This window comes from Periophthalmus magnuspinnatus, chromosome 22 (genome assembly GCF_009829125.3).
Source record: "Periophthalmus magnuspinnatus isolate fPerMag1 chromosome 22, fPerMag1.2.pri, whole genome shotgun sequence".
Lineage (NCBI taxonomy): Eukaryota > Metazoa > Chordata > Actinopteri > Gobiiformes > Gobiidae > Periophthalmus > Periophthalmus magnuspinnatus.
Genome location: NC_047147.1, coordinates 15,253,763 through 15,277,471, shown reverse-complemented (window position 1 = coordinate 15,277,471; position 23,709 = coordinate 15,253,763). Strand labels below are relative to the sequence as shown.

General features: G+C 41.6%; 1 protein-coding gene across 5 annotated transcripts; it reads left to right on the top strand.

Moving 5' to 3' along the window:
* The first annotated feature begins 351 nt into the window (after positions 1–351).
* Positions 352–23,709, top strand: kidins220a (kinase D-interacting substrate 220a). 5 transcript variants are annotated; one of them, XM_055231048.1, is made up of 33 exons: positions 372–493; positions 1,450–1,570; positions 3,196–3,342; positions 3,957–4,055; positions 4,837–4,935; positions 5,456–5,554; positions 5,687–5,785; positions 5,898–5,996; positions 6,298–6,495; positions 6,591–6,689; positions 6,779–6,877; positions 7,001–7,099; positions 7,196–7,373; positions 7,461–7,625; positions 7,701–7,880; positions 8,104–8,269; positions 8,351–8,502; positions 8,604–8,704; positions 8,775–8,960; positions 9,037–9,177; positions 9,506–9,743; positions 9,820–9,911; positions 11,181–11,325; positions 11,444–11,606; positions 16,525–16,703; positions 18,223–18,434; positions 18,657–18,773; positions 19,934–19,966; positions 20,708–20,824; positions 20,901–20,999; positions 21,620–21,835; positions 21,956–22,129; positions 22,379–23,709. In XM_055231048.1, the coding sequence occupies exons 3-33, from the start codon at positions 3,211–3,213 to the stop codon at positions 23,114–23,116; spliced, it is 4,914 nt and encodes a 1,637-aa protein (XP_055087023.1). In that variant the 5' UTR covers positions 372–493; positions 1,450–1,570; positions 3,196–3,210; the 3' UTR covers positions 23,117–23,709. The 5 variants fall into 5 exon arrangements, with proteins under 5 accessions (XP_033844320.1, XP_055087025.1, XP_055087023.1 ...); XM_055231047.1 differs by having other exon boundaries at positions 20,901–21,003; positions 21,624–21,835; XM_055231049.1 differs by having other exon boundaries at positions 1,447–1,570; positions 20,901–21,003; positions 21,624–21,835.

The window sequence follows — 23,709 nt, the reverse complement described above, 5'->3', positions numbered from 1 at the left end:
TAAATACCCATTCCAATCACCAATCCTTGTGCTGTATCAAGATGACTAGTAACAAAAATATATATTTTATAAATAATTAAATTTATCATGAAATGAAAATGCGGCAAACGTTAGGACATCTTTTGTTAAAACATACATTTGTTATATATAATTACTATAAAAATCCTGGCCTCAGCTCGACTGACATTCCGTTCTTCAAATGCTATTTTGAATGTATTTTGGATCCAAGACACAGTCGTGCCATCTGCTATTGTGGACAATGGCACTCAGATGTGATGATGATGAGGATGGTGATGATGATCTGGGTGGGCGGGGCCTTCTGTTTGGGTGAGGGGCTTGAGTGACAGCAGTGGGCGGAGCCTGTGACTGGAGTACTCTCTGAGAGGAGTACTGTTGTGACGATACAGTATGGTACAATAAAACAGCCCACTTTTCTCAACTTTAAAGCTGCTTTCAGAAGAAAAAAACAAACAAGACAGAGGTGGAGAGTTGGGTGAGTGTACTTTTGACGGCATAGTCCGCGTACAGTCTGTCAGAGACGGTTTCAGAGAGAAGACTCGGACCTGTGGAGCGGAGCTAAAGTTAGCATGTTAGCTCTGGGAGTTGCTGTTTTGGTGTTGCTTCCAGGCTACGATGCAAAGGCTTTGCAAAACACAACGGAGCAAAGAAGTCCTTTGTCTGCGCTGATTAACTATGGTCGGGGTTTGGTTATTTTCTCGTAGGAAATATAGTTAATTTGCTTTTCTAATAAGCTTGAAACCTGTGAGGGCTGAAATCCAGATGTTTATTTTTACTGCCTGCTCTGAACTCAGTGAACAGTGTTGTGCAATGGCCAGTATATTTAGAAGGTTTTTCTGGGGGCAAGAAGCTCACTGGCCAGAGATGGGCTCTACTTTTTATGACTCCTTGTCATGTTGGCATCCTCTTAGTTCTTCTGATGCTTGTGTATATTGAAACGCTCAGTCTGTAATAAAAGCATCGCATACTTAATAAAGTATAGAGTTAAGTATTGGAGAGGTTGCAATTTGCATCCCTGTGTATATTTTTTCATGGATGAATAGAGAATAGTTGTAGAATAGTAGTTTAGGCTTGGGGAAGTGATCTGTCAGCAGTTACTGCCTGATGACTCAATGGAAATTGACCGGGCAGACTGGTTAAATTTAGAGATCAGATCCAATTTAGCCACTTCATGCACTGCATTTGTGATCAGATAGAAACAGTCACAACTGGCAAATATATATTTTAGATACCTAAATATTGTACATTGACTATATGATAAGACTTTGTTTTGTTGAGTAGAATGGTCTGAAGATCCCAGACTGACCACAGCCTCCCGTATCTCTGCTAATAAAATTTAAGTGGCTGCAAGGGTTGAATAAGGTCTGGTGCTAATGGCCAGTGTTCTTGATCTGACTGACAGCCCCTCAGCAAGTGCCTTTTGTGTAGCAGACATGGGCGTAGGCCTCTCCTCATCTAATATTCAGTCTGGGGGGATGTGAGTGGAGTGCTGCTGTGATAGACTGAGATAGAGAGCGCCGGGAGAGGACTGTTGCTTGAGCTTACTACCCAGGTAAGTTTGACTGCATATCCCTGTTTCCTTTCTGTCCCTGTTCTGGTTGTTGTTGGTTTTATTCTGCCGTACTTAATAAGATTTGGGTCAGATGTGCAATCTAGCATCTCAGCTGGCCAATAGAGGGAGTGGTGATGGACTGAAAGACTGAGGGTGTGTCAACAGGCTCCTACTCCCATCAGTAAACAAAGGTTTTTGTTTTTTTTAAGACCATGGACATTTGACCCTTCAGTGATAAGGAAATAACCAGAGAAAATGTTGTTTGGTGTTAGTGATTGGACAGACTGCTGTTGGCCTTTATTCTTCTGATTCAACATCTGACCATTTGTGGTTGAGTAAAGTGGAGCTCATTACAAGGCAACTGCTGGGATGGTGATCGAGACAGGAAGTCAGAGGGAGTGCACTCAATCAATAATGAATGTGCTTTTTAGTGGCTGACCAAACAATGGCAACAAGGCATGAACTAGAGTGTTCGTTCCTTGTCAACATATCAAGTGATGCTATGATTTTATTTGTCAAAGATTTTCTGAAACATTTCAGTTGGTCAATGACAGAAATGAACCCTGAACTGGCTAGAGTAGATATAGTGCTACTAATAATACTGTTACTGTCGATGTTGTATTGATTTGTCACAGATAACAGCTGTCCTCTTTGTTCTTTTGGATAATTAATTTTAAGGCAGTTGGAGGCCTTGTTTTGATGAGGGGTTAAGCCAGTCCGTAAATGTGCATTATTCAAAGAAAAAGCGAATAAATAAATGCTTGGTCTTAATGTAGATTGTTAGAGTGGGTGGGCAGTCCCATTATATCTAATTTTGTTATGACCCTTTAAAAGCTGGTCAACCTGAAGGAATTGTTATTTTGTGATTCAGTGCATTTTGATTTAGTGTAACACTCTGCTCACACAAATAGCCACTACTATCTACTATCCCCACCCACTATTCCTATTGATCAGTGAGTTACAGGTGGATTTAACCAATGACAGTTCAGTGTAAACTCTCAGAAGATGTTTTATTTATTATTTACCTTTTAAAGGCTGACTATACATATTTAAAAAGAATTGCTACCATCCCAAAATAATATACTTTTTGTTTTTTTTTATTTTTTGACAAAAGGGAAGAGTGAATTTGAGAAGTTTAGTACAACATTCATTCAGTTTGTGTGCTGTGCCATAAATTTTTAAACATTACCAAAAATAGTGTTGTCATACTAAAATTTCAAGCCTAAAATTTTAAACCTCAACATTAAATCATACTATTTTCTTTTATATTACCATGTGGCCTTATATCTGCATAATCCCTCAGTTGTCCAAGTATGTTCCATAGAGATCCATGGGTGTGTACTAGTCTATGTGGTCTTATACGTATCACAGCTCAAGATCATTCTAAATCAGTTCACTAAAGGTGCATTTCTGCCCTACTTTTTTTAGTACTTTTTAGTGAACATTTCTTTAAATGAGTATTTAGTTTTGATGCTAGTTTTAATATCAATTAGTATCTGATTTTTGATAGTTTGGACAACCCTAATCAATAGATAGTCATATAATGGATTTCTGTATCAGCTGGAGGAAATCTATATTGGACCACGCCTAACATTGCTGGTGTTATTCTGTTTTTTGTTCTGCAGCAGCAGCGTGCAGCCATGGACACCACCACGTCCCTGAAGATGACCTCTCTAGCTGTGCAGAGCCTGTTTGGATATGTGGAGGAGGAGAACCTTCCAGCAATCAAAGCTCACCTAGATAAGTTCAGAGATGTAGACAGCAGAAGCGATGTAAGTCCACTATAGGGCACAGCAAACATCACAATACTATTAGTAATCTAGTAATTACGCATTTGTGACACTTGGTCATTAGTGAATACCGTATTTTCCGGACTATAAGGCACTCTGGAGTATAAGTCGCACCAGCCAAAAAATGCATAATAATTAAGAAAAAAACCTATGACTTGCACTGGACTATAAGTGGCATTTTTGGGGGAAATTTATTTTACAAAATCCGAGAACAAGAACAGATATTTTATCTTTAAAGGCAAGTTATAATAACAACAATAAAATGGAGAACAACAGGCCGAATAGCAGTACAGCATGCTAACGTAACACATTTATATTTACATTCAGCTACATGAAGCATAGACAGCGAACTGAATACATGTCTGGTATGTTAGCGTAAGATGTTAACAGTTAATCAGATAACTACGCTAAGTAACACATTTATATTTATTCAGCTACATGAAGCATAGACAGAACTGAATACGTGTCTGGTATCTTAACGTAACTCGTAACAGCTCTAAATGTGGGTTTATGTAGATTACATAAAAAGTTTCATATTTGGTCACATATGACACAGGTGCAGCTCTACGTTAATAGAGGAAATTTGTTTCTTTCAGAATGGACAGACTCCTCTCATGGTGGCAGCAGAGCAAGGAAACCTGGAGATAGTTCAGGAGCTCATTCGAAGAGGAGCCAATGTTAACCTGGATGATATAGTAAGTGCACTGTTTAATTTGTATATAAACAGTATACAATGAAAATGTGGTTCACAGGAGAAACACAAAGCCAAAAAGTAGCCTGCCTTGAGCAAAGACTCTTAGGTGTAATTACTTAAATTACTTAATGATCCAACACATGTTTCAAATCTGTCAAAGTTAGCCCTTTGCATCATGAAAATCCCTTGTTGATGTCCCTCTGGGATTGTAGCTATATTTGGGCTTGAGTCTGTGGATTTTAATAATACATGATGGGGTAAGAGCCTGTTGAAATGGTCAAAAGGAGGCTGAATAAAAGCCTACATTTCCGGGTCAAAGCAATGAAGTCATGGAAACCGGTGAGTCTTCAGTGTTTTTCCCTCTGAGCAGGATGTTTCGTCACTACATGCTCTTTGTGCTGAGCTCAACAGACCAGGGCTTAGTCCACAGCTCAGATGAGCCATAATGACACACATTTAACTACACTTTTGGCTAAATGACAGGATTCAGAGACTGGCCAACACCCTGCACATCCATGTTAGCCTTCACCAAACACTCACTAATGCTTCAGCCCTCCTCTGAGACAGCTACACACTCACGTAGATCACACGCATGTATGCTTGTAACTGGACATTAACAGGGACACAGTCTCACAGTGACTGAGACTGAGAGATGAGAAGCACCATGAGCACCTGGTATGACCAGCTGGTAAGTAAAGCCCTGTGTGTGATGGGCCCTGGCTCTGTGGACTCTGTAGGCTGTAGACTGGAGCTCTTTGTTACACTTATGTGTGTGTCAACAGGACAGCTGGACGTCGCTCATCTGTGCGGCCAAAGAGGGACACATTGAGGTGGTCCAAGAGCTGCTGGAGAACGGGGCCAATCTAGAACACCGAGATATGGTGAGAAAACATTGTTGAATTTGGTTTCTTGTATTGTTGGATTTCATGCTCTTGATAGTATATAAATTCTGTAAAAACACGATAACAACCTGTGCAGCTTTTGCTAAAATGTATCTAGGTGACATTTTTACTGTATGTTGACCTCATCTTTATTGTTCATATTAAATATTGAATGGGTAATTAAAGTGGCTGAAGTGGCTGCTTTTATGAGTTTGTAAATCTGAAAATATTTAGGGTGTTCAAACCAAGTCCAACCTTAAAATGGTTTCCAGTTCACTGCACATTGTAACTGTAATATTTTTTATTTTGACATCATGTAAAACATTTATTAGTATATATGTTATGCAAGTTGTATTCCTGTAATTTAAATGTTAAAACCTGAGTCATCTTAACATGGCACTCTGTAGTGTCAAGTGACTTTGGATTGACAGACCAATGACAGCAGGGCTTTACAAGAATATTCCTATTATTTATATTTATCTTGGTTCTTGTTCTCAGTCTGTGTTTCTCTTTGTTGTAGGGAGGCTGGACTGCTCTCATGTGGGCAGCGTATAAAGGCCGTACTGAAGTGGCACGGTTGCTTTTGGAAAAGGGAGCCAACCCTAACATCACTGGTCAGGTGTGCCATAAATACAATATTTGAATATGCAAAATAATTTATTTGTGGACATCAGAGTCTGTTTTGTCAGTTTTGTGATCACTTAGAGCTTCCGCACACTGATGCCTGACTTGTGTTGTTCTGCCCTCACAGTACAGCGTCTACCCGATCATCTGGGCAGCCGGGCGGGGCCATGCTGAAATTGTCCATCTCCTGTTGCAGCACTCGGCCAAAGTCAACTGCTCAGATAAGGTACGAATATACACAGACACCTGGAGGATCCCCATGTGCTCAGAGATCATCTTTCCTCATATCAAAAGTGTCATCTTTGTGTGTTTCTATCTGTTTCTTGTGTACTTTTCAGTATGGTACCACCCCTCTGATCTGGGCTGCCAGAAAAGGTCATTACAACAGTGTCATGCATCTTCTGGCTAATGGAGCTGATGTGGACCAAGAAGGAGCGGTAAGAGACTGATATATATATATACAAGGAAGTTAGTATGATTCAGATTCTGTCAACATGACAGATAAACTATGAAGTATTAATAATTTTATTTCTTGTCTATTTTTCTGCTATTTTAACCAGTAAAGCAATGTGCCCAAAGTTTAGTTTCTTATTCATCTGTGAGATAAAGTACCTTTCTCTTATGTTTACTGTATATTACATAACAATTTTTTCATAAGTGTCTGAAATGTAATTATAATTTGTCAAGTATAAATTATTTAGACACCCATATGATTGAAATTATTCTTCTGTTTGTCAGAACTCCATGACAGCTCTCATAGTGGCAGTGAAGGGAGGTTACACAGACGTTGTGAAGGAGCTGTTGAAGAGGAATCCCAATGTCAATATGACAGACAAAGATGGGAACACTGCCCTGGCCATCGCAGCCAAAGAGGGCCACACTGAGATAGTGCAGGACCTGCTGGACGCTGGGACCTATGTCAACATCCCAGACAGGGTGACCACACTTCATTTGTGTTTCTGTTGGCCTGGACTCTGCAGCATAGATATGGCTTTCCCCTCTGTAGTAGGCTCATGGGTTTTTCCTTTTAGAGTGGGGAGACAATGCTAATTGGAGCCGTGAGAGGAGGTCACGTGGAGATTGTGAGAGCTCTTCTGAACAAATATGCCGATATTGATGTCAGGGGCATGGTAAGAAGTGCAACAAACATTGTACATGTTACACTGGAGTGTAATAATTTAATCTACTGTAGAATTATGGGTATGTTATATTTCTTTAGGATGGCAAGACTGCCCTCTACTGGGCAGTTGAGAAAGGTAACGCTACCATGGTTCGAGACATCCTACAATGTAACCCTGACACTGAGAGCTGCACAAAGGTATTAACATAACATTTTGTTTTTCTGTTGTATTTTTAAGTGAAATCAACAAACAACCTTATGAATACATTTACCTATACATTCATGTATATATAAACTGTTTTATGTGCGCTTGCTTTACAGGAAGGTGAGACTCCACTTATTAAAGCTACAAAAATGCGGAATATAGAGATAGTGGAGCTGCTGCTAGATAAAGGAGCCAAAGTTTCTGCCATGGACAAGGTAAAAAAACAGTGTTAAAACAGTATTAGTATATAGAATATATAGTATTTTTTATTACAAATCCCTGAAAGATTTTCACATGCATATTGTTTACAGAAAGGCGACACACCCCTACATATTGCTATTAGAGGGCGCAGTCGGAAGCTGGCAGAGCTACTACTGAGAAACCCTAAAGATGGTCGCCTGCTGTACCGTCCCAATAAGGCTGGAGAAACACCGTATAACATTGACTGCACTCACCAAAAGAGTATTCTCACCCAGATATTTGGAGCAAGTGCGGCCTTTTATAAATTAATACTGCATATATAATTATTCATATGTCTAATTAATATTGTTAATATATTTTTAATGTCTCTATCAGAGCACCTTTCTCCGACTGAGTCTGATGGAGACATGCTGGGGTATGACCTTTACAGCAGTGCTCTCGCTGACATCCTTAGTGAGCCCACCATGCAGCCCCCCATCTGTGTGGGGCTGTACGCCCAATGGGGCAGCGGCAAGTCCTTCCTTCTCAAGAAACTAGAAGGTAAATCATGTCAGAAAGTATATAGTATATATAATATCTTATACCCTTGACCATAGTCCCTGTGGTTTGTCTCAGATGAGATGAAGACGTTTGCTGGGCAGCAGATTGAGCCGCTCTTCCAGTTCTCGTGGCTGGTGGTCTTCCTTACACTGCTGCTCTGTGGCTCAGTGGCTGTTGTCTTGGGTTTTACTGTGGATCCTAAACTGGCCATAGCGGTCTCCCTCAGCCTCCTGGCCTTGCTTTATATTTTCTTTGGTAAGACATTTACTAACTTATTTCTCCTGTTTGCAAACCATGACGATGGGTTTTTATTTTGAAGTGATGCAACTCTAACTTGTTAATTACATTCACAACAAAAAAATGCTGTATGGGGGTCTACTACAAGACTAAATACATTTCTGCTAATCTTGCTATTGTTTTAATGTACACTAGAGGGCACCATTGTATTTGTGATTTCTGACCTCTTGATCAACCACAGTGCTGGTGTACTTTGGAAGTCGCCGTGAAAGGGAGAGCTGGAACTGGGCCTGGGTCATCAGCACCCGACTGGCCCGCCATGTTGGGTACCTAGAGCTGCTGCTGAAACTGATGTTTGTGAACCCACCGGAGCTCCCAGAGCAGACCACACGTGCTCTGCCTGTTAGGTGAGCCTCCCTGCTAAAACATAAAAACCTGAAAAAAAATCTCTGTCTTACAGGCTTTTCACTCATTTTTGTCCCTCCAAGGTTCTTATTCACGGATTATAACCGCTTGTCCAGTGTGGGTGGGGAGACATCCATGGCAGAGATGATTGCCACACTCTCAGACGCTTGTGAGAGAGAGTTTGGCTTTATGGCAACCAGACTTTTCAGGGTTTTTAAGAATGATGAAATCCAAGGTCTGAAACACCTTATTAGATGCATGATTTATCATTTTTGCCACAAAATATGTTTGGATCTTTTTCGTGACATAACATTGCATTCTTTCCCCGACTACAAGGCAAAAAGTGGAAGAAAACTTGCTGTGTTCCCTCATTTGTTCTGTTTGCCATTACTTTTGGATGCCTCATCACTGGAGTAGCCTTGCTGGCCATATTTAAAGTAAGTTGGATTGTATTTGTGTAACTGTGTAAAGCCACAACACATCACAAATGTATCTTCTGGTCTCCAGGTGGACCGTGAGAACATGACTGTAAATGCAGTGTTGATAGCTATGGCCAGTGTGGTGGGCCTGGCATTGCTGCTGAACTGCAGAACATGGTGGCAGGTCGGTGACTCTGTCCTCAACTCTCAGAGGAAACGTCTGCACAGTGCTGCCAACAACTTGCACAAGCTCAAGAGTGAAGGATTTATGAAGGTTTGGAACAAAACCTACAAGTTACAATATCATTCCCATGAATTTAGATTTGGCTGATTGTATTGTGGTCTCAAAGGTTCTGAAACAGGAGGTGGAGCTAATGTCAAAAATGGCTAAAACCATCGATGGTTTCACACAGAACCAAACTCGGATGGCTGTGATCATCGATGGCCTGGATGCTTGTGAACAAGATAAAGTGCTGCAGATGCTTGACACAGTTAGTACTTTCATAACACTTGTAATATAATAATGACTGTTTTTCTTTGCCAATATTGTCCAGATATATTTAGTTAAAAGCAAGTATGATGCAGTCTGTGATGACCATTTGTTTTCTGGCCCTAAGACAAACTAAATCACTGTCCTGTGACATAGAGACAAAGTCCCCAGTTAGAGCAGAAAAAAAAACTGCAGCATGTGCTCAACGCAGGCTTCCCTTACAGGAATAATTAAACCAAGTATCACTGGGATATTATGTAACCCAAGTGACAGGAATCAATCTTTACTATTTATTCATTTGACTTCGTTGTGTTTTTTTTTTTTTCCAGGTGCGGGTGTTATTTTCCAAAGGTCCTTTTATCTCCATTTTTGCCAGTGACCCTCACATTATCATCAAAGCTATCAATCAAAATCTGAACAGTGTGCTGAGAGACTCCAATATCAATGGCCACGATTACATGAGAAACATTGTGCACCTGCCAGTCTTCCTTAACAGCAGAGGCCTGAGCACCGCCAAGAAGCTTTGTATGGCCACGCCCTCCAACGGGGATGGAGGGGCCGCGGAGGGTTAGGCGACACAGCACAAACAACAATTTGTTTCAACAGCTTTTATACATCATTAATACGCAGCATTTATTTTCAGGATGGCATGAAGATATGGAACGGAAATTTTCTCAAAACAACTTGGGCCAAGATCCACCGAAGTCAGGAACCAAAACTGCCTTAAACCGCAGGGTAATTTATTCTAGAGTCGTTTCGATGCATAGTTAACCAGGCCGCAACAATTAAGCTTGTGATAATTACAATTAGTGCATTGGGGAAGAAGAGTTCAAATCAGTTATTTCGCTTCTAATGAGTTTTCATACCCCCTGGCAGAATTTTTCTATTGTACTATTTAATATTTACTACTGTAACTTGCAGTCTTTACAACAGGCAACTCTGGACCAATCAAGACACAATACAGAGTCACAGGTTGCACTTTTTAACATAATCAGGAAACATCAATTTGTTGAAGCTCCTGTTTATTGTCATCCCTATCTGCATGAAGCGGCCATATTAGAAATCCAATGAGCAGAGTGCCTGGTGTGTGTCCTGGTAGACTGGCTGTAATGGCTGTTAGTCTTCCTGCAGTGATGGCACAGTCTGCTGACAGGCCGAGCAGCAGTGGGTCTTTGTGACAGAGCACTGGCACAGGTCTGCTGGCAGGAGGCTAAGTGGCTCTGTGCTGCAGAAGCCAAACTCCCAGTGCCCCCTGCCCCCTACTGTTTATTTGTTTGTCATGTATTTATGCTTGTGCTTTGTTTACTACCCGCCGTTATTAGTGTGCCCTGTCATTATCGGGTGGCATGCTCTAATCATTTGCCCCCTGCCACTAGCTGTTCCTTGGCCACAGGGCTCGTTTCTACAAGTGGAGGTTAAAACAGGGCAATGATGTAGTGGCTCTCCATTTGATTTGTTGTTATTGAGTACAGTCGCAGTTCCACATCATCCTGGTTTATTTGAATAGAATGATCTTAAGAATTGACAGAACTAGTCAGTGAGTTTTATACAGAAAACCTATTTATAGGGACAGACACAAGGCAACGCTGTGTATGATGGTAAAACCAGAGTGGGGCCCATCTTTTATTTCTCTGAGGAAGAGGTCATGAGACCCACATTACGACTTCAAAGTCCACCAAATGCCTGGGCTTGGCTCATGACCATCGCAGCTGTCTGATATCATCACAGATGTTCTGTGCTAGATCTGAGTCTGCCTCTCTTGTCTCACACTCTCCCTCACGCATACATGCTATGTTTTACCCACAGAAACACGGCCTCAGCTGGTATGAACATTATAGATGTGTATGAGAAATGAATCCTTTATTATCTTATCTATATGTCCCCTTACTGAGTGAATTTTGAAGCACACCCTCTTGTGCATGTTTAGCTGTATTCTTGATGAATGGTAGATAGAGTTGTCTGTTAACCACAATAAAAAGAACATTGTTCTTGTGCTGAATAAAGGACACTTATCGGCGGCGTCACATGCAGAGGACTATCACCAGACAGATGTCCTTTGACCTGACCAAGCTGCTTGTGACGGAGGACTGGTTCAGTGACATCAGCCCACAGACCATGAGGAGGTTGCTAAACATCGTCTCCATCACAGGTTCCCCTTGAAGTTGTTGTGTCTGTTTTAAGACAGACTTTACTAAATGTTAAGGTTAAGATCAAATAATACCATCTAGGAAGGCTAATTGATTGGTTTGTCTCTTCATCCCTATAAGGCCGCTTGCTGCGAGCCAATCAGATCCTCTTTAACTGGGACCGCCTGGCCTCATGGATCAACCTAACCGAGGAGTGGCCCTACCGAACCTCCTGGATCATCCTGTTCCTAGAAGAAAGTGATGGTGTATCAGACCAGGTCACGCTCAAGACCATCTATGAGAGGTACAGTCTCTTATTCCCACCAGGGGGCAGTAGAGGTTTTGAGCTTTAACAAGTCATCATAGTGTTGCTTATCCTTTACAATGGGTGATTTTAGGAGAGTGGAGCACATTTGGTCAATGTTGTGCATCAGTGGATGGTCTTTAAAGGTTACGCTGTCACAGTGGACTGGAGCCTGAGCCTTAGCATATAGCCTCTTCAAAACAGTAGCTAATCCAGATAACACTGAAATCCAGGGCCTGTGTAAAATGATATTGCTATATGTTCTACTTGTTGTGATGTCTGTCCAAATGGGTGCTCTGTTCTGCTGTGGCCATCAAAGAAGCATCTTAATGATGATGACAGGAAGCCTCAAACAGGCTAAACGCAGCGCCTCTGCTCCAGCCCTTATCTGCGGCTCTGATCTTCAGCTGATAAGACTCTGGCCTGTGCATCTCGCTGAGCCTCTTCCTCTTTTAGCTGCTTCACTGCTGTGAGTTATGTGTGAGCAGCACTTCCTGCACCAGCCTCTCATAACCTCAGGCCTCAGCCTTTGTGCTGGACTCTATACATAGAAATGACATTTTTTCCTCTTCTACAATCCAGCATGTATGCACCATTCCTCCTTTTTATGGGATAAATTCAACTGCAGTGTGATGATAAATATTTTCACATTTCTTGTGTTGATGCGTTTAGCCACAACATAAATGTACATCCCCAGAGCGTTGCGCGTTAAGAGAATATATTAGTGTTGAAGTGAACATGGGGGTGAGTCAGCCTTATAGGTCAACTGTCACCACAGATCTTAGTCATAAGGCTGCACGCTGCTCTCTTCCTCTGACCCAAGCTCCAGTCACATTGGAAAACATTGTTTGCTTCAAATTACATTAGCTGTATGTATATTTAGCAAATTTGACTCAATCAATGAAATAAATAAAAAAAAACTTTTTTGTTGCACTAATATTTCAAATCTTCAAAGCAGGCCTTTTCAAATGCATTTATTTTTAGAAGCCATCATGATCTGGTTTTTAATAGCAACATTTCTTGACACCTCAAAATTGTTTGTACAGTATATGTTGATATCACTAAGTCTGTTGGTTCCAATACCTAACACCCACAATGCACCAATTTACGTACTAATATTAATTACCCCTGAACATACAACTACATAAGTAGTGACAAGTAGTCACACTTTGTGGTGTGGCTTTTGTTCACACATGTACTAGTGTGCTGTTCTTGCTGCTGTATTTTAACTGCATGTGTTTAGTTTAGTAATGAGCTTTTCAGCATCTCAGTGGAACAGAGAATCTCAATACTCCAGTGTCCCTACTGCGGGGCCAGGCCAGTACAGCTAATCTGATGGAGAATGTGTAATCGGGTAATGACCTCAGCAATTCGTAGCATTAACAGTGTGAGTATGAGCGGCCAAGACTCATGCAGGTTAGAGGGAGATGAATAAAGGTGCTGGTGTGGGAGCAGATATTGGCTCTTTTCTCAAAGCCCTCACATAAACACTGAGAATGTTTGTCTCACAGGACCTCTAGGGAACACTACGGCTCACGGCAGCCCGCGTCTTGGCCAAGTGACAGAAATGGAACAAACAAGTGCTTTGGATCGTCTCACATTTGTAGCCATCAAATTAACAACCCTAATGCTAATTTTTAAATGTTTGTAAGAGTTGGAGCCTTGTTACTGCTTCTCTGCTCAGGGGGGTGCAATTTTGGCTGTCATTGCAATCATAGTAACTTCAAATAACATTTTTCTTGTTTCTATGGTAATTATAATATCAAAGACCCATGATTTTTTTTGTTAATTTCTACTAAATGCTAATACTTAAAGTAATTAATTCAAGTAGTTAAACATATTAGCTACTACACACTTGAAACCATGAATGAAATCCTTACTAAAAGCATACAGTTGTAAAACAATCTAGAAACCCTTCCCCTTTACAGATCTCTCCAGATGTGTTCGATATTGTGAGGTTGATGCTGCAACTGGCAGTTTCAATAGAATTGTGTTTTCTGACGGATATACCTTTAATTGTCTGCCTCTTGTTAAAACAATCTCAACTCAGAGATTCCAGTCTATTCATAGATTTAGTTTTCTTCTTAATAACACTTAAAATTAATGCGCAGGCAATGAAGTCTTAATAAGTACTTTAAGATGACACTTCACTCCCATAATTGGCACAGTTATTAGGCTGTCGCAACGATGTCCTCACATAAAGGCTTGTGTGGTTGACTCCCTTTGTGTGAAGTCCTATTTCATTCTGAGTGTTAACTGCTGTTATTTAGGGTTGAGGAAGACCTACACACTTATCCAGAAAATTAAAATAGACCTTTTACGCCAAAACACGTGATCTTCTGCTGATATTACTGTAACAGTGACTGGGACATAGAGGCAGTGGGGGGAGGGGAGGTGGACAGACACTGAACAGAACACTGACACTATCCAGTCTCCGGAGGTGAAATCAGACCAGATCAGGGCACAAAGCATCAACCACAGCACCAAGTAGTACCCAGAAAAACACCTTAATACTAGTATTACCCAGTAGTACACAATAGTACACACACTGGTTTACTGCAGTACAGTGCAGTACAAAGCTGGGCGCAGTGTACACAGTTTTTCACCTGTGCCTCAGGCATCTCTGATTTTGAATGCTGACTCAGGTAATGCTTGGCTTCCTCTCAAATGGCTGGCACTCAGTGTGGCTGACCTTGGTTTGCCCACTTTGAATCCTCTCATTTTAGCTTCATGTGCTGATATTAAACTGATGGCGGTCCTGTCTCTCATACTTTTCAATCTCCATGAAAATGTGTCCAACCTCTGTGTCCAATCCCAAACACACTGGCCACCAGCATTCATTGACTAGACTAGTAGGCTTGGGCAACATTGACAAAAATGTCTTGATTTTTTTTTAAAAATTTTTTGCATTATCTTGATAGTAATATTCAGGAGACATTTTAACGATGTATTAAATATCACATGTATCCTTGTTTTAGAGATTATATAGAGATTTTAGAGATTTAGAGACACCTCTGTTCATTTTATTTTGAATCAGCTTGTTTGACTGTAATTTTTTATCATTTAATTGGTAGAGAATGTACTTGATATCTTAATTTTGCATACCTCCAATAGCAACAGTGATTATCAATTATACATTTTTCAATACATCTCCCACCCCTAATTACAAGGCATAACAACAACACAAAATTAAAAAGTTCCTTTTTTTCACAGGCATTTTGGCCTTTATGTCAGTTCATAACAATTTTACGTGTTTGTTTGGTTGTGTGTTATTTAGAGAAAGCGGTGAAGCAAAGCAAAGTGGCCTATAGGAAGGCATGAGTGAGCGGATTGTGCTTTCTCAAGTGTGGGAGTCTGAGGAAAAGGACAAAGCATGTCATCTTTGACCTGCTAGCATTTTGGATAAGTGCAGAAAGCTCCACTGGCAGCAGCACACCAGAGCAGTTGGGCCAGGGACTGGAGTGCTGTGGCTATAAGCTGCTTCTGTCAAAGAGCCCATTGTGTGGGGATGCCTCATTCTAAGTAGTCCCAGTCTGAAACTAATATGACTGGCTTCCTTAGCACTCCTAACCGAGCATTCATCTTGTCATTTGGCCACTGATTGCTGATAAGAAGGCTTTGTTCATTTGGTCTGTGTCGTCTGTTCACTGTTAGGATGACTAAATCTGAGTTGTGTGTGCACTGCTTAATGCCAGGCCCAGTGGCTCATCACTAGTGGACTGTTAATGATGTCATGTGGAGTGGTTAAACCTCAGCAACAAACCTCTTGCCCTTAAATGGGCACTCTATGTCCTGTGACACTGGCATCAGTCTGTTTAAACACCATCACTCTATGCAGTCCATTGCTGCCCATATATTTTCTGATCCACTATGAAAACACTTGTAAATGTCAAGTGCTTGATCATCACTCTGCTATTGGACTTTGGAAATATCACTTTTGACGGCTTTTTAAATTCAAAGGTTTTCACCAGAGCAAGAGCATGAGCCACTACAAGTGTCCATGATGCATTCTGTAGAATGTTGGTGACCAAATCTACATTTGTTGGTTTAGTTTGTTCAATGAATGCACTTAATAGTTGGCTATGTGCTTTACAGAGCACGGACGAGCCTCAGTGGAGCTATTGCCCCAATAATTTAATCAAGGCGACCCTTTTCTCCCTTTTGAAAAAAATTTGAATAAGATATTGTTGTGGCAAATGTAACTCTGTATCACTCCAATCTGGGCTATACATGTCACTGTCATTTAAGGTAAAGTACATTTTATTGTCTATGTAGGGAAATTTGTCTTCTGCTTTTGACCCATGCTTCAGTGTCTCTGGGGCAACCTGTCAGTACAGTGCTGCGCCCGAGGACCCATCTCTAGATCTTGGGCTAGACTTGGTTAGGACTGCCTTAGCTGGAGGATTTTACCTATGGTGTACTGAACTGTTTTAAATAAAGGAAGTGTTTTGTTGCTTTCTAGTCTATCACAACGGTTATTTGACACTGCTGTATTTGGTGATAACGGCCTGATGCTAAATGTGGTGCACGTCATGCTTCCGTCTGCTGCTCGCTAAATGATGCTGCGATTGTCATCTTCTGAGGTTTCCTCCTCTGCCCAGGCCAGATAACAAGCCTTATTCTATCAGTGCTCCTACACCCCCGCACTATCTCACCTTCTCCAAATCCACGCGGCTCTGCTCTCATGGTGGTGGCTGCTGCTGCATATCTCTACAATCTGAGCTCGACTTCTTTCCATTTCCTCTTATTTTCTCTGAATGTGCTGCTCTGGCTTCTAATGAGCTCACCAGTCACAGTCACAGTAGCCATTTGGGTTTGTAGACTATATGAACAAATCACAAAAATATAAATAAATGTGTAATAAGAGACAACAAAAATACTTGACAATAATGCATTTTACCATTTGCTCTGTCTGAAGGATTTCTAAGAGCATCCCGACCACAAAGGATGTGGAGCCGCTGCTGGAGATCGATGGAGACATCCGGAGCTTCGAGGTGTTCCTGTCCTCCAGGCAGCCCTCGCTCACCGCCCGAGATGTCGAGATGTTCCTGCCCTGCACTGTCAACCTGGACCCTAAGCTCAGGGAGATTATCGCAGGTTAGAGGACATAGCCCTTAACTCTATAATATCTGTGATAACTATGAACCTGTAGACTAATGCTTGCAATTTAATCATTAAGCATTAATTATGATGTTAAAGATTTAAATATTTCAAATACTGCTTTTATTATTTATTGTCTACAAAGATAAGACATGTGATCTGAGTAAAAGGCACGCATATTCACATATGTGCTAAATTACGGCACCAACTGAATTTAAAGAGTCTAAGCTTTTAAACAAGAAATAACGTGACTTGGCTCGATATTGTCCATATACAAACATACACAGTAGTCAAAGGTCAGGACACACTTTTTCATTTATTTTCTTCTTTATTTCCATGATTATTTACATGCTGACCTCTCAGTGAAGTCACCAGTACTAAGAATGGACACATGAAATGTAGCAAAACAAAAAATAAACTCTTAATATTAATTAATTTTAGAAAAAAAAAAAAGAGTTTTTTTTTTTTTTTTTTAGAAGTCTTTACTTTATTACATATTTCCACACATCTTGCTTCATGTATTTGATGTCTTCCGTATGTATCTAATATATAGAAAGTAGTAAACATCAAGAAAAACACACTGAATCCAAACTTTTGACTGGTAGTGTAGGTATAGCAGATATTTCTGTAAATGTCAATAATGTAAATGTGTTTCTTTTACCCCACACAACTCCAGTTTCAAGAATTGCAATATTGCATGTAATATTTGTAACAGTATTTGAGGTGGAAGCTTGTAACTGTCAAACCTTCCTCTAGGCTGTGTGGATGTGGCCCATACACTGGCTGTAGTGGAGAGGCTTGCACAGAGCTGCAGCAGTGTCTTGTGTGATGTGAGACTTTGTGCCAGCTCATTTTGGCAGTGACACTACTCTGAACATTGCACCAGGCTGTGCTCTGATCGCCCGGTGCTCACACACCCACAGACTCGGCCTCATTTCCAAACAATCAAATGTCGAGCAGGTTTCAGCTCTAACACTTTGAGGTCGGCAAAATATTTTCACCCGCTCGCACCAATCTGCCACTAGCGCCTGACCAAATTTCACAGTTTGTAGTTCCAGTGACATCATAGAGGCTGATGATTAGGAGGGAAGCTCAAGTGCTGTTTATGTGCGTCAGCGTGCACTCGGTCCATTGTTCAAGACTGTCCAGACAGAGCACACAGAGGCCATGGTTACTACATAAGGGTGCTGTGCTGGGCCATTGTAAAAAAAATTAAAAATTTTACAAGATGCATCAGAAAGCTTATTTACATTTCAGGTTTTTATTTCTCACTTTTTTGTACTGTACAGTATTTCACATGGCACTTTGAAATGTAAGTACTTCTACAGCTCTTCACATTTATTTTTCTCAGTCGGATCTCACTGTCTTAACTTTGTAAAGAATTTGAAATTATGCCAAATATTAGGAAAAAATGTGTGGGTGGATCTAAGGGCTCTTTATAGTCATGGCCAAAACTTCCACTGATAAACTGTCTTCTCATTCACTGGCTGTGTCCCCCGGCTCTGTCCCATCTTAGATGTGCGTGCTGCCCGGGAGCAGATGCACATGGGGGGAGTGACCTATCCCACACTGCCCTTGCAGGAGGCGGGGACCCGGGGCCCTTCGGGGTACGGCCAACACCCGGCCACCTGCTCCCCCAATGGATCATTTACCGGATCTCTGCCCCCTCAGCCTCACAGCGCGTACTTCAGTGGGATGACCGGTCCCCAGCACCCCTTCTACAACAGGGTGAGCTCACAGTACTCACATACACATTACTTGGTGTCTCATTCTACTTGTTCAAGCATTATATTTTTCCTACAAACTGCCTGGTCCATTCAAATAGATCTAGGTACACACTAGTTAACTCCATTTTATCATTTAGATCCCTTTTTCATTTGCCTGTTTTTTCACCCATTTTGTTTTTAGCCTTTGTCCTCATGTCCATCCCATTGCTTTCTCTCCTCATAGCCTTATTTTCCCCAACATGTGTATCACCTGCCACGGCATTATCCGTACCACCCCCCCTCCTCTTCCTCACGCCCCCCCATTAAACCAGCCCAGCCTAAGGACAACAACGATGAATCTGTAAGTACTGTCAGATTGTCTAATCTCACTGTGTGCGCAGACTCACTGGCTTTATACTGACCGTTGGAGTGTGTGTGTTTATGTGTGTTTATGTGTATTTAAGTATTTATTTATGCATTAATTGAAACATAACCTCTTTGACTTATGGGGATATTAAGATTTAAATTGACATTCTAAAACAATATTAATTTCCTTTACAATAGCAGGGGATTTTTTATGAGAAGTTTTAAAACCTTACAAAATACAGTCAAATTAACAATGAAAAATTTTCTCAGTTATATATATATATATATATATATATATATATATATATATATATATATATATATATATATATATATATATAAATAAATAAAATATGTAATTGAGAACCGGTTGAATTGAGGGCTTTCTGGTTCATGTGAAATCAAAAGCAAAGAACTGTATACACGGGTATATACTAAGCTACTATATACACAGGCCCATGTTTGAGGGCATTAAAAATCAGGATTGTAATCCTCAACAAAGTAACCATTTTCTACTCTATATAAACAAATGTTTCTACTGTCACATTTTTAATTGAGCCCAGATCTCTCTATAGCGTGTCAGTCACATGTTGCTCTGTGGTCTTGCCCGTGTGTGTGCGTGTTTGCTGGAATTACCATGAGAGTCGCTGTAGGGGCCATGGTTCATATCCACAGCCCGAGTATGAGCCCAGCGCAGGGGGGAGCTTATCTCGTCCATGGCGCTAACCACCGCCTCCCCACCCAGCCTTCTACCTGCTGCAGTTACACACTATCACACTGGGGGTGACTAATGCTTGGGTTTGTGTCAGCAGGGGAGGGGCTGGAGGACAGTGCATGTATGTTAAGCTCAAGAGGCTCCAGTCTAAACAAACATTGTAATAGTAACACACTATGTAGCAACCAGTAAAAACACACACTGTAATAAGTATCTGTATATATGTGAACAACCCCTAGTGTAAAACCCCAAACAGAAAGTACATTGTGTAACAACATGTAATTACATGGCATTACAGAGTGTTACATTGTACTTAATGAGGACAGGTATCTCCAATCAACTCATCTACTATTATAAGACTCCACAGCTCTGAATCTGTATGGGATAGACGTGTGGGGCTTTTTGGGTGATTTGATGTTGTGTTTTCTCTCCCTTTGAAGCCTTTAAAGTGCCAGGCTTACAAAGTGAAGAAGGTACTCATTTAGTTCTATGTATTGTTCATCTCTACCATCTTAAACTAGCTTTCATATCTTCATTACACAGCATGAAGTTGTAACTTGGAAATGTTAGCCAAGAGCATGTCTGTAGAGGTTAAAGTACTAACTGTAGAATGGAATGCTGTAGTAGTTAACACCAAGCACCTGCGTTTATCCCTGAACTGATTCTGCACAAGTTGGCACCTTATGTCTTGTCCCACATCTAACGCACTGTTAGTTTCTGTCTAATATCCACATAAAGACAGAATAAGCTCCTCTATTTTCCCCAAAGCTGAAACAAAGCCGAGAGCTTAGTACCACGGCATGTCTTAATGATTTTAGAAGAGCTGATAGCAGATATGTGAGTGGAGTGGAGGATCTAGTGTGTAGACCCATGGGTGCTATGGCTCCCATTCTGTTTTACTGAGCCTTTGGGTCCTCAGACTACAAGGCTCCACTTTCAGTGTGATGTACTCTCCCTTGTTTACACTAATCTAAAGAACCAAAGTAGGTATGGGGGTGTTTGGAAAGGCTGGTAGCACGTTTACTCACACTGTGAGTTATTGTGCATTCTGCCTCTTTCCACAGACCTGCTCTGAACCCACTGCTGTTGGTTTTGCCCTAATCAAATCAGTCTGTCTTTAACAGAAAATGATAATAGTTTGATGTTGTGAGTAGCACACTTGACTCAAATGATTATAACAAAATGTGTGTAAAGCTGTATGTTTGTTTATGCAGGTGTCTCCTTCAGCACCAGTCAGCTCTCTTAACACAGAGGCTGTATGTGAGCGAATCAAACTCATCGATGGAATTGATCCCAATATGCTTTCTCACTACAGTGCCACCATCAAGAAGGTCCTCTCCTCTAACATTCATAAAGACATACAAGCCTGTCTCCTAGATATAACTGTGTTTCTCTTGTCTTCCACAGGCCAATATCAATGGCCGTGTGCTAATGCACTGTAACCTGGATGACCTGAAGAAGGAGATGGGGATGAACTTTGGTGACTGGCAGCTCTTTAGGGGGATGGTGTGTGTTTTCCTTTTGTTTCTGTGTTGCCAGGGTATGAACATGGTTATAGCGACTCTGTGACACTGTGCTGGTATGACATGTTGGGACACATATTGTATTCTGCATGGTACAAGGAACGCTCTTGTTAGTGGTGAGCTGGAGCTGCTGTGAAAATGACTCCCACATGTGCCTCAGCTCTGTCGTAGACTGCTCTCTGCCCCTCTGGTGCAGGGCTCTCTCTCGTGTGTGCTTATGAACACAGAAGCACATGTAGACCCTGTGAAATTTACTTTTGAACTACCTACAGTTTTGAAATTATGTTTGCTATCTGTGAATGTGTTGTATGTACAATAAAGTCCAGCTGCATAATATTTGTAAAATTAGGGAAAACAAGTACAAGAAAAATACTCATTGAGGGAGTGTGCATTTTGAGCATCTAAATTTGGACCAAGCACACTGCAACTGATTTAATTTAAAAATCATACAAACTTCAATTTCAATCTCACAAAGGTCACACCATTTATTGAAGAGTTTAGTAATTATTATGTATTTCAAAATATGTAAATATAAAATGTAAAAGACACAAATTCTCAGACCCACTTGTGTCACCTAGCTAATGTGATGCTGTGCCCTTTCAGGTAGTAGAGCAGAGGCTCGCTGAGAGCCAAGGCCTGCTGCTGGAGGAGTCACGGGCCCCCAGTGAACAGGACAGCAGTGTTGTGCTCCCCTCCACAACTCGAGAGCCTCCAGAGCCCCATGCCTTCAGCCTGAACTTGAGCTTTGAGGAACTGAGTGCCGCGGGCCTGGATGAACCCCCTCGTCAGAGCTACGGCTACAGCAGCTCCCACTGGCCGGTCAGTCACACATGAAACGGGCCCTTTACAGTGATTTAATGAGAGTAAAATGAACTCTTGCAACTGTGTGTGTATATGTGTGTATATATATATATAAATAAAAAATCATTATTTACACAGGTGACAAATTACCGCACATCAAGCGTGTCAAGCCTCACCTCACAGGAATCCTCCGTGGACTTCTGCAAACTGAGCGATCGGCAGCAGGCCAAGTACAACGACGCCTACAGGGAGTATATCTCCCAGGTGGGACAGCTGGAGGGGTCTGGGGCCCAGCACACTGAAGAAAAAGCAGTGAGTACACAATGGGTTTTTGGGGTTTACTAAAAACTGGAGGCATTAGAACACAAGCTGCTGCATTTGCAAGCGGTGTAAAACAAAATAGTACAATTCAAATAAGGTGCAAGAAAAAAATGTCAATCAAGTGTCCTTAAAAAAAGGAATTATTTGGGTATGAAATTCTCTTTAGGCATCTGGAGATTTTACCTTGAAACTGTTCAAAATGTATTAGGTTTTTTTTCTTTCTTACGCCTGTTTCTTCAGGCCAAGGAGGGCTCTGACCATGATTGCCGCAAGTCCTTCTCTAAACCAGGCTCCAAAGGATGTGATGCCCCCGACTTCTCAGGGAACGATATCCAGCAATTGGATCCCATCAGCGAGGAGGATGAGAAGCTGGACCATAGCTCCTCATCTAGGGTGAAGGGGGACTCGTACCAAAAACTGCCCAGCGATGAAGACTCTGGGCCAGAGGAGGACAACACCACCCCCCTGCTGCACAAAGAGAAAGGAGGTGCCTCAAACAAGGCCACTGGGCTGCTCAACAAACCCACTTTCCTCTCAGACATCCTCCTGGACAAGAAGGACTCATCTGACTCAGGGATGCGTTCCAGCGACAGCTCATCTGACCGCTCTCTGGAGGAGGTGGACGCCTCTAAAGCCAACCTGATGGAGCTGGAGGGCCTGATGAAGAGGGGTCCGAGTGGGCTGCCGGAGAGCACCGTAGCTCGCATGTCCATCTGCTCCGAGGCTCCCTCCGAGGCCAGCCTGATGGCCAGCAGCCCTGATGCAGACTGGCCTTCCGACTCTATCTCCAACCTGAATAACAACGGCACTGACACACCAGCAACCAACAGTAACGCTAACAATAGCCACCGGGCCCACAGCAATGACCCGCCTACCGTCCTCATCACCCCGGGCAATGCCACCATTACTGCAACTGTGCATCACAACCGCAACCTGCAGTCCATCAGCCTGGGGGATGAGCGGGAGAGCGTGCTCTGAGGCAGATCTAACCAACTACTAAACTCACCTTATTTTAGTCATGTCACTTTGTATCATTGGCTTGAAGTGTGTCAAGTATGACAGCTGACTCCAGGTTCAGAAATGTCCTGCATATTAATTTGCACTGAATACATACGTAATAACTTGGGTTTGTTTTTAGTCAAATAGATTTTCATCACTTAATGTGAAATTATCCATCTAGAGCTGATTAGAATACATCCTTAGATTCTTATGTTGGTGTTTTTGAGCTAAGAAATATAATTAGGTTGTTTTAGCTGCCTTAGAAGTGTAATCTGTTGTGTGGTGTAGCTTTGTGAAACCAAACTTCTTTAGACTTTTGGATCTCTTAAGACCAGATGTTTCGCCTTTGAACTACCTGAAGTGGCTCTTAGCAACAAAGTAAAAAGTGCAGATAGAGGTCAATATTAGAAGTGTGCTGTCATGTGCCTTGTCTCTCTAATGCTCTTCTCTGTTTGAGAAAGACGTGCTGTATTGTGATTTGAGGTGTTCTTCCTACTGTGATTGAACAAGTGTTCTTGCATGAGGCATTTTCATGTCTTTCTGTGAATCAATAAATGTTGTGGCTGTTGAAA